Below are 11,808 nucleotides of genomic sequence, written 5' to 3'. Positions count from 1 at the left end.
CACATTTGCGTTTATTAGGACAAATGAAGTTCAGTTGGAAATGAGTATCATTAAAACTTACAATATTTGCGAAAACAGTGTAAGATTGTGTCATCAGATATAAAGATACTTTGAAAAACAGACAAGCTTAATGATTATAGCTGTTGTCAAAATTCTAAATGCGTCAAACAATATCTAACTGTCCTTACATTTACGCCAGCGGAAATATTGGTAAATACGTAATAATCTTCACTCAAATCTGGATCAAAATAAATTGCAAATGAGAAAAACCGTCATTGAGCCGAGTGGATAAAGAATTGTCCCTCGAAGACAGATGAAAACCATTGAATTTTGGAGTTCTGAAACTTAAACATATTACCCTAAACTGAATTTTAACATATTAGCGTCTTAATAATCATGATTAACATTTCTTGATTTATTTTCTTTTCATTATCCGATATGTGTACAAATGTATGTGGGATTGATATTATTGCTGATATATTTTCTCATTTCCAAAAACAAATATTGAATTGTTAAAGTTTAAATGTGCCATATAAAAAAAGAACGAGTTTCGCCAATCATCGTATCTTATTATTTAGGCAAACCGCACGTGCCTTTAATGTCAAAATACTCTAGCCTATTGCCTCGTCAGTAAAAATGCATGCCTTGTTAAAGAAGACATTTTTCATCTGTTGTGAGTTTGTTTGCAGTCTTGCAGCCTTCCAATAATCGTCAAGCTCCTGTACATGCTATTGTTGATTTTTTATAAAAGCTTTTTTCACGTAAAGCTTAAACCCGTATATTCTTTGTAATTTCCTACGTATATTTGACAGTGTTTCCATTACTGTATAATATATAATCTTGATAAAAGGAAAACCAGGTAGAATACACTGTTGAAATGTCTATGCAGGTCTAATTCATATACCACGAAAAAGCTTCTTTTATTTCCTCATGTTGATAGGATTTCTAAGCCAATTAGAATATGAACATTTGAAACTCATCAAATGTTGATTTTTCAGAATATACGCATTGCTTTGTTAAAATATATGATTGATGAAATGTGAAAAAAAATCGATGTTACAACCGTTAAAAATACATTATACAAGGCAAAATCTTTCTTCACTTCCATTTGAAGTGGCAAAAGGTAGAATTCATCAGGATTTATACAAAAATACAACCGACACTGTCGTAACGAAATTAAACTCTTTGAGAGAAATATTTTGCAACGTTAACAATCGAAAGACTCGACTTGTATTGCTGTTGTTTTATTTTTGATGTATCGCTAGGAACATGCGACTTGGACAAATCATACTAAAATATATCATTAGAGTGCTTACTTTTTCGAAAACTGCAGGGGCAACCAAAAACATTGTCTAGTTGAGGCAAAATGAATCGGACGACAGTATTTATCAAAATTGCATCAATTTCTTGAAAGAACAGTGTCATTTAATTATAAATGTGCTTACGGAGCCACCGATTGAAGACAGAGCTAAAAATGTTTAGAGACAAGGTATAAAGATGGAATTATAGTTTGTCTTTCTTTGCTCTCTTTTTTCAATTTAAACCTAAATGTAAATTGCATTATTATCTTGTTTTATTTAGGAACGTTTATCTTAATTGTGATTCAAACATTGCAATTATTATTTGATACTATTAGTATTTATAAGTATAAAGTCTAACGAAAAAACGATCGCTCCTCCAACAAGAGGATTGTTATATGGAATATATAATAACAGATGTTGCTAAAATTATATACGTACATGTTTAGTAATCTATATGTAAGGAGGTCTTAAGAATCCATACAAACAACGTTTCATAGCTGGATCTGCAAAATGTACCACCAAACCTCTTTCAAATTTTTTAACTTCTATGCTCACAACTGTCAAAGAGGGCCTGCAGTCCTACCACAACACTTGTTACTTCTGTAGTGGTATTAATTTAATTTGATACATCGCATCTACCCCAAAGAACTTAAAGGATAAAGGATACTACAGACACTACATCAGTCTCATATCTTGATCCACATAGAAATCGATGGTAAAAGAAAACTATTGACCAGACATTACGACAAACGTGATGACTTTTCATTCAGATTTGTCAAATTTCCTTCAATCTGTGGCAACATCTCTCCAGCACCTGCGTATGTAATGTTAATATCACAACTTATACGTTATACCAGAGCATGACGAAACTACGCAGACTTTTTGTATAGCGCTAGAAGAACTCTAACAAATAGGCTTCTGGGACAGGGTTAAGCTGCTACAAGATTGAAGTCATCACTACAGAAGTTTTATGGTCGTCATCATAAACTCGTGGATCGTTATCGTGTGTCCATCTGCACCATGAAAACTGATGTATTCAACGGGTCATATTTTTCCTTTCCTCGTTTGTCTACCCCGGACTTTACTTCTTATGAGAAACTCGGTAGAAAAGGAGACACTACCAATGCACCTGGTCCATGCTCCCAGTTTTTAGTGGAGTCCGAGTTGATCATTTGCCTTTGTTACTTTGTATGTATGATTTTAATTACTTTATGTTCTTTGCTGTGTATGTCTATTTTCCATGTCTGTTCTTTTTCTCTGGATTACATTCTTTTGATTACCGCTATAACCATGGTTCCCTTGATTACTCTTTACGGCCCGTTGATTGCATGTAGTAACAGAACAATGAAACGGAATAACTTTCTTGTCTGAATAAACAAACTACACAATAAGAAAGAGTGTTTGCCGGGGCATAATTGATGAGAGTACATAAGGCTCTGAAGCGCCTACTAGAAGAAATGAAATTATCTCCTTTTAGTAAACTCAAATATATTCCTTTTTTTAACTTTAAAACAAATTGCTTTATCCTCTTTTTCTAATAAAATATACAAAAAAAAACATTTTCGTTAAAAGACGACATAAAGAGAGCTGATGTATATCCAATGTTGAATTAAGTTAAAAACCAATTACACCTTGACACTATTTGCTTGAGCTATTTAAGAAACGTTTGTGGGAATTTAGACTGTAAAACATAGTCAGAGACGTTTCATTGATGTCAAGTTTATCTTCAATGCACAACATAAATGTAAAAAAAGAGTAATCAAGGGAACCAAGGTTATAGCGGTAACCGAAAGAATGTAATCCAGGGACAAAGACTATCTTCAATATAAACAGTTAAAATCCAATCACTGATGTCATTTGTGCTTAACTACAGACATACAAACAAACAAAAAATAGATAGATAGATAGATAGATCCCTGCTGCACTGTGTCTCATTCATCGATGATAATTGTATCTCACAATACAGTCCATAATCCTCAACTGTCTTGTCCGTCGTGAAGATGAAAACCTGCCGCTTTCGGAATTTAGGTATTCATCGGTCACAATGATCGGGAGAAAAAGGGAAGTCATGAAACTCAGAAATGAGACACTGGAATTTTGGATCAAAATTGCAGATTTCATTTCTAAATACCAATTCAGTGTTGTAATGTTTAAAATCAATTTATCATAAATTCTAGCGTAGTTTTTTTATCAATAATATGTGTCGTAAAATTGACGCTACGTCAAATCTCCCTTTTCCGGACAATTTTAAGGGTGGGGTCTACTTCTATTGAGTTTCCTAACATTAACGCCTTTGCAATTGGAATGTCCGCTTCAAAAAAAAAAAACTTCTCAAATATTAAAATCACGTCCAGAAACATTTTTCGTTTAAATGTGAGATGGATGTTCTTATCACAAACCTTAAGGGTTCGCGGCCAGGTCACGCTTATATAACCTAACCATCCACAATGTATTGTTGCGCCTTTTTAAATCCACGACCGGGACGCGCCTGCCTTTGTTTTTTTAATATTTGCAAGAGGTGGATAACACAATTTTGAAAGGCAAAAAATTAACTATTAGTTTTTATAGACATCAGACATGAGGTGATTCATGCATGTTAAAAAACCACCAATTTCACTATTATTTCTTGTTTAAAAACATCTATACACCACATAATCAGACGTAGTTTCTTATTTTGACGTTGCTCTTTTGAGATAAAATTTACATTAATTGTACATGAAATTAGCACTTTGCAACAGTTATTGTCCTTTATTTGTTTTGATTTGGTTGACTTTAGTAGGTGGTTAAGGTGTAGTTTTCTCAAAAGTACACACCTAAATACAGAGAAGACCATTGTCACATAAACATATAGCATATGAAAAGCAAAAAAGCATCATTTGTTCCATGGATTTTTCTATACTATGAATCACCTAACCATAGTCAATGTCTGAAATTTATATGGACTGGTACTTAATACCAATGTAGGACAGGATGCAGCCTACTGAAATGACAACTTTGTTTAACACAAAATATAGACGTTAAAATTTGATTAATATTATCATTATTTATTAATTATGATATCATTTGGTTAATATTATCCCTTGAGCCTTTCGGCTCCCGGTTCGATATATAACCTTTAGCTAATAAAACAAATGATTTTAAAATGTCATGTGATAAACCGATAATAATATTTCCCGTTGTCGAATTGAATTCATGAGTACTGGAAAGAGCATTAAATCGGAGGTACCACAACGGCATTGATACATGTATAGTATTTACGGATTACTAGTATTGCTGTTAAGTAGAAAAATTTGTCACCTCATCTTGTCAAATAATCTATCGTCGTCTGACAACAACGTGCGTTTTCAAGGGGTAAATCTTGCATAGCGGCCGAATAACTGGTAATACATTATTATTGACAGTAATTATCAGAAACTGGACTACATGACTTTCATACTGTGGAAACGTAAATTTCCTGTGCATGAATTTTACCAATACATTGACGATATGAGGTAAGGCATGTTCTACATATTCACACCATTAATATTCGATCAAGTCTTAATGAAGTATTAAATTTTTCACGATTTAGAAGACATGGACAACTTCGAGAAATCAAATCGTATGGAATCTTGATGGATCTTGAAAATGCTACCAAAATGAAAACTAATGTAATTTTCCCTTACTTTGAAGTATAGAATTAAATAAAGTAGATTAGTATTGATATAGTCTTATTTATACAATCGGTATTTCACATATGAAGGTGAAGTAGTATTCATCGCATATGTCGTCGTCCCAAAAAAATCCTCCTTCATTAACCCAATTGTAAATTGCTAGGCAGTGCTGTTTGTCAAGATAGTTATTAGGCTGGTTCGGTCCCCAGAAATTAAAATCCTGGTCATTGAAATGACAACCGTTTGACCAGTACCAATCACCTTCACTTCCAAGGTCGGATCCTCCTATCCACACTGACGCTATATCTATAATGAAAAAAAATGCTGTTTAGAATCAATTTTACATTTCAAATTAACGAATCCCAGAGTCATATTGTTGAAGAAAACTATAAATTAAAAGTATGAAATTTTGCTTATACTTATCAAATAACAAATTAAATTCAAGTTGTTTTGAAATCAATATGAAAAAATTTCAATTTTTTTTTATTATATTTTATTTTTTATTTTTCATTTTTATTTTTTTTATTTTATTTTATTATTTATTTTTTTTAATTTTTTTTTTTTTTGCTTTTTTATTTAACTACTTTGGTTTTTTTCTGGTAAGATTTAATTCAAACAGATAATAAGATCTCTCATACATACCTGGAAACGGCGTTACCCTTTTTATTACATTATGGTTGTCTGATTGCGAAAGTATGTTTGCCAATTGTCCACCGATCGAATTACAATAGTTCTAAAATATTAACAAAATGTAAAATGTAAAAACGACAGCAACAAACTTGTTCAGATACCTCGATAAACTTATAGTAAACGATAATGGCTTGTAATTTACATGATATAAATTGAAGTATGTTTTCTTCATACAATATTCGACTGGAAAAGAATTCTAAAATTATTTTATCAATTATGAGATATCTAATTATTTATTTTTTAAAATTCATTTTTTATGTAATTATTTTTTATGATGAATACTATTCAAATGTGATGTATTTTTTCCGGAACCTGCACTTATGCACTCTTAGCTTGCAAGTTTAATATTAATCATTTATAAGTAGTTTCAAAGAGTTTTTGGTTGAATTGTATGAATATTTAGATGAGTTTTTGTAATTCTTTTTTGTGTCATGTCCTCTGATATGTGATAAATTTGTGTGTATAACATCTGTATAATACATCTGATTCTAACAAAACAACGGAGTACTTGTAGATTTTAACTTCAGACAAATTGATTGGCATAATTTTCAAGCTTTGTCACCTTAATCAAAAAAGATTCGTAAATACAATTCAAGACAATTTACTAACTGGGATGACTTATAAATCTACAACTCGTGAATAGCAATATAACTAGTGAACTGTTAAAGCCAATTAACCTCATCATCAGCCTTGGTCAACTTATAGGTCAGTCGAGAAAAACTTATTAGTTCTATTAAGGACAATTCGAAGCGTTGTTGGAATTACAAGGTACAATTCTCCAAGTCTTCATTCTCTACAACGTTGTAGAACACAATGGTGACCAACTAACCACCGATACAGAGAAAGCCGAAATTCTTTGTTTTTTTATATTTGACCTCACCAATAATCTCTGTACCATTCTTCTGACTTATCCCTTTGTCTTTTGAATCGTGCCTTATGTGATTTAAACATTACTCAATATATGGTCCACAAAAAATTCACGATATGTTTGCCGTTTAAATCAATTGAGCCAGATAGTATACACGTACGTGTTCCGCGTAAGTGTTTGGATTTTGATTTGCCTTTGTCTTTGATATGTAACCTGTTTTGAGATGAGGGTGTGTTCCCCACGACTGGCGTGATGCAAAAATTACTCCATTAGTCAAGAAAAGCTCTCGAACCTGTGCTTTTAACTATTGACCAGTTTCTTTGAACAAATCATATAATAATAGCCTAAGCTCCGATCGTATTGTCCTAAATTCTGTAAAGGCCTCCGATACGGTTTCTCAATAAAGACTAACATTCAAACATAGTAACATTAACATTTGTGGTGACATATTGCGTCAGATCGTCTCTTTTCTAACTGAGAGTAGTTTCACCTGGAGGTTCTAGTGAATGGAAAAATGTCGAAAGTGGCGTTCATCGATATGCCAGACACTGTAAGCTCCACTGCTTAAGTCTTCAACCATGATACCAAACTGTACTGAGAGGTATCTACTTTAGAGAAGCTTAACGAGGAGATTTGGGCACTTTATCGGCTTGGTTTCTAACTTGAACATTGAATTTTAACGAAGCAAAATGTTCTGTTATTAAAGTTCACAGAAGTTTTGACTATACAGTTTGAACGGCAAATCATTAACCAAAGAAGACTGTCAGCGAGATTTAGGTGTTAATGTGTCAAATAACTTGCATTCAGACATTCATATTTCATATGTAGCATGATTTTTTGAAAACGAAAAATCAAATTTGGGGTTTTAAACGACGGTCTTTTATCACATTAACGACTGAGAAAATATCTATACTCTCACATTCAATTGTGCGTCCAATGTTAGAATACGGATCTGTAACATGGTCACCTTATTTAATTCAAGATATAGAAGAATAAGAAAGGTTTCAAAGAAAGGGTATCCGCATGGCAATCAATTCTTTCGAACTCGTGCCATGAAAACAACAAAGAAGAGAACAAGATATGTGTGAAACATATAAATATGTCGACAAATTTTACAAAAACGAATGAAACGATTTATTTGAAATGAATGAATTGAACACTAGACGTCACAACTACAAGTTGTCAAAACACGTATCTAGAACAGAGGTTAGTAAAAATTCGATAACTAATCGAAATGTGAATAGTTGGAACTCGCTTCATTCCTCTACTGTTGCCGCTATTTCTTTGGCTAGTATGAAAAGACGCCCGAGGTCCTTAAATATGTAAATAGGAAAGAAAACCAGAGTAATAAAGTAACAGAAATACGATGTTATTATTACATATATTACCTTAGCTCCATTCCATGTTTCCGTTCGATTTGATATATATAAAAAATCCTTTCTCGCTGTTCAAAGTAAAAAAAGAAAAGAAATTTACGTACCAATAGCAGTCATAGATTCCTTCCACTAAAACACTGCAAATACAGTTCCTGAACCGATCCGTGCAACCGTGACGGATCGATGACCTCTGATTGATTTATTGATCGCTGACAGGTCGATAACCAATTAGCGGTGACTGATCTGATTGCAGTTTTGTCACGAAAAATGTGATGATCGGTTTTGATGTAAATTGAAAAATTTCAATTGTATCGAATTCAATATATTACCATATCAATTTTACCTCAAATTTATGATAGCAAATCCATATATCGTATTTTTTTAATATAAAACAAGTGCAGAATAAAAGTTATCAATTATGTTTAAATTCATTGCATTATGTAAATATGTGTTAAAATTGACAAACAAAACAACAGAATCCGTAATATATATTGACTGTTCTGTGATTACGTTGTGCGATCACTGGTTTAATTGATATGTAAGATGGATCGATGACTGACTGGAAACTGATCGGTTATCGATGACTGATCGCAACTTTAGTTGCACGGATCGGTTCAGGTACTGGACGTTTGGATCGTTTTCAAACTTACAGCGTATCATGCTTTGAATACATTTATAGTATATATATGTACCAGTGCAATGTGTGGCTTATTATTATATAGATAGCAGTGTTTTATCGAATATTCACATTGTAATAAATCTCAATAATTCATACTGTGAAATAAATTCCGTAATTTCAATCTCGGACTTTTTTCCGCCAAAACGTCACAACTTTAATATTATTCTGCCGTCCAAAAAATTTGAAATTAATGTTGAAAAAGAGCAAAGAATAATAGAGGACATCTATATAATAAATAGGACAATTGTTTATCGTGAATAGCCAAAATATGGTCTCGAGTGCCGAAGAACGCCTAATTTTAACGAGTGTGCGGAACTTGTTCCACGCACTCGTTAAATCTTACAATGATAACCAAATTATCCTATTTATTATATAGATTTCCTTTTTTTAACATAAATTTCAAATTAATTATAATTATTTGGCAATCTTCTCACTTTAAAAAACAATATTAATTTGAAAAAAAAACACGGTTAACATGTTTTGTTAAATTTCTTCATTTCATAATTCTAAGTCTCTCTGTGTTTTTTGTTTTTTTTTTCTAATCTTAATTCATTTCAATTTTTTTTATTAGGTTGTTTGTTAATCTGGGTTTGATATACATTCAAATTTACTGTATAAGTAAATAAATAAATAAATATGTCCTTTTACAAGAAAAATGAATGTGAAAAATATATGCATGTTTAGAAAAAAAGAACGGTATAGGAAAGCAAATATACAGAACAACTTACGTAGTTGAATAGTTATGAAACTCCAACCAACTGCATTTTCGGTAAGGAAGCATGCCTTATATAAGAGGTGACACTCTTCCTCCATTTTAAGGTAGTTAGCGGCGGTACAACCATTTGATGAACGACAAATTCCTGCACAAGCTATAGCAGATGGAGTGTTAACAAATCTATCTGGTGTAAAGTTTGCTCGTGTATTCTTATGTGCAACAAACCTAGAACTTATTACTCGTTCCATTGTGTAAACATATTCAAAATGTAAAATCAACACAGCCTTGACAAGTCCTGTTATTTTGATATACATTTTAGTACCAGTTATTATACAAAACTGATATCGTAAATAAGGTTGCGTTTTTATTTTTAAATGTAATCAAAAAGCATATTTGATTTTTGTAGTGTTCAATAATTTACATTAACAGTTAACGATAATTGTTTTACATGCATTTATGTTAGAACGGTCTACGGAACGATTAGTTATTTAAGACATTAATTAATACAGACGCTAATGTACAACATTTTAGGGGAAAAAATCTTAAAGATCAATTTGAAATAGCGTCAATAGTTAATTTTGGTTTTCAATTAACCTTGAGAGTAAATGAGACCTTCGAAGTCATTACGTAATAGTTTTACGGATGTTTTTTAAGCTTTAAATCAGATGTCAGTGGTACTTATCTAAAAATCCTAACGTTCATATGCACCTTGATTTGTTAGATTTATATATGTTTTATGTATAAGTTAGATTGAAGAGTGCATTGAAGAATTTGACACATGTGTCATATCGAAGGAAGCATAACAGACCCTTTATTTAACGGGTATATTGCTGACATTCACGTGCGACGAATCCATTCTGTGAATAATAATTAAACGCTGTAATCAAGTAACAGCTTTTATAAATATAGGACGGGAGGTGATTCATGCATGTCAAAGACCCACCGAATTCATTTTATCTTGTTCAGAAACAGTTCCTGATCACATCATCAGTCTTAGTTACGCAAAAATGAAGCATATGTAGACAGAAAAAATATTGTTAGTTTGAGGTTTCTTTTACACAATGTATCACTCTTCCATATGCAGTGTCTCAAGTTTAGGTGGACTGGTACTCAAAACTCTTAAAGTAATAGCGGTTGGTGTCGTTTGACAAATGTTGCATTTGACGAATGGATTACTGATTTTTTTTTTCAATTCCAAACTTATAGGATTAATCGTTTTATTCAAATATATGTAAAGACATGTGCATCAGTAAAATACCCAAATATTCTAAGTGATACAATATGCTTTCTTGACCAATGTCGGTAGCATGCAAAATGTTATAAATTTGTGCATATAACACAAAACTCACAATAAAGTATAACATAGAGTTGTGTATAACAAAGAAATACACAAGATGAATCAACCAGTTCCTTTGTTTTATCCAATCTCATAAGAGTAGGGGTTTTATTGCAAACTTCTGGCTTGTCCGTAACAGAATTGTCAGCTTCCCTTTGAGGGATTTTTTTTATTTTATTATTTTTTTTCTTTCTTTTTTCTTTTTTTTTTTTTTTTGTATGATAACTTGACCCTTGTCTCTCCAGGTCTCATATTGGATCACTCCATAGTTCCTGGTACTATTTTTTTTAGCGCATTTCAATATTAATTGCCTTTCAAGTTGTTCGTCCTTGCTAATATAATAGACTCAAAGGTGTTTTAAGCTGTGAAAACGCCCTAATTCATATCCGTTCGGTGTATTTGATTAACTCTTTGAATATAACAGTTAAACGGTATACTATTTTAGATATACCAACAACTAGGATAAAGTTTACCATCGTTTACAATATACCTCCTGTTCGTCTTTCTTTGTTAATAAACAAAGGTATGTTTATCATTCAAGTTCTGGTTTTATTAAATCCATAAAATACTTTAAAGCGTATCTCTCAACTAATTGATACTTTTGATAGTTTTACTGTGGGTCCTTTCAATTAATGTATCAGACTTCTATACAAGATACACAGAAATGCATAGCGTTCAAGTGGTCCTGTCTTTACAGTTATATGAAACAATCGTTTACTATTTTCTTAAGCTGATCATTAAACTGAACAAAAATAATTTACATACGTTTAACCAGCTCAAAATGCACAATTATCAAGCGTAATAATAGATGTTATATAACATTTTTTTCATGCAGCTCTTCTCGTGAATTTAAAGCATGTTTCGTAAAAGAAATAACCATCTGATGACACAATATGACCACAGAGAATCAAATTATCGAAATAGTGCAACTACCAGTATATAATGATTTGGATATGTAAAATGTTACATTAACGTGAACTTATGTAGTTACCCTGTCCTTCTGTCCATTACACTTTTCTTTAGGAGATATCAAAACTTCTGTTGGAGGGGATGCTTAGATATTTGGAATGTTTCTTTTTCGTGATGACTTGTGCTGTGTCTACGTTTTTCACGTTTATTGCTATCTATTTTCCGTTTCTATATCGATTCAGTTGCATGAGCAGATATCCAGCAAGCTAACCATTAATGAATAT

The 11,808-nt window shown here is 32.0% G+C and overlaps 1 protein-coding gene across 1 annotated transcript; it reads right to left on the bottom strand.

The window, feature by feature from the left end:
- Window positions 1-4,403: 4,403 nt before the first annotated feature.
- Window positions 4,404-9,597, bottom strand: LOC148626480 (C-type lectin mosGCTL-1-like). Its single transcript, XM_088571233.1, has 4 exons — window positions 9,293-9,597; window positions 7,898-7,953; window positions 5,594-5,684; window positions 4,404-5,257 (listed from the first exon to the last, which is right to left on the bottom strand). The coding sequence occupies exons 1-4, from the start codon at window positions 9,591-9,593 to the stop codon at window positions 5,013-5,015; spliced, it is 693 nt and encodes a 230-aa protein (XP_088427359.1). The 5' UTR covers window positions 9,594-9,597; the 3' UTR covers window positions 4,404-5,012.
- Between the last annotated feature and the right edge of the window lie 2,211 nt (window positions 9,598-11,808).

The sequence above is a fragment of the Perna viridis genome, chromosome 2 (genome assembly GCF_037379345.1).
Source record: "Perna viridis isolate PV_CMFRI_1.1 ecotype Kerala chromosome 2, ASM3737934v1, whole genome shotgun sequence".
Classification (NCBI taxonomy): Eukaryota; Metazoa; Mollusca; class Bivalvia; order Mytilida; family Mytilidae; genus Perna; species Perna viridis.
The sequence above is the reverse complement of the archived record's forward strand: the minus strand, read 5'-3'. Positions and strand labels throughout refer to the sequence as shown.

Coding starts and splice junctions, on each gene's coding strand:
- LOC148626480 (XM_088571233.1), bottom strand. CDS start 9,593: ATGTATATCAAAATAACAGGACTTGTCAAGGCTGTGTTGATTTTACAT. Junction 7,954..9,292: donor TTTCATAACTATTCAACTAC/GTAAGTTGTTCT, acceptor TACTTTGAACAG/CGAGAAAGGATTTTTTATAT. Junction 5,685..7,897: donor AAACATGGAATGGAGCTAAG/GTAATATATGTA, acceptor TTAATATTTTAG/AACTATTGTAATTCGATCGG.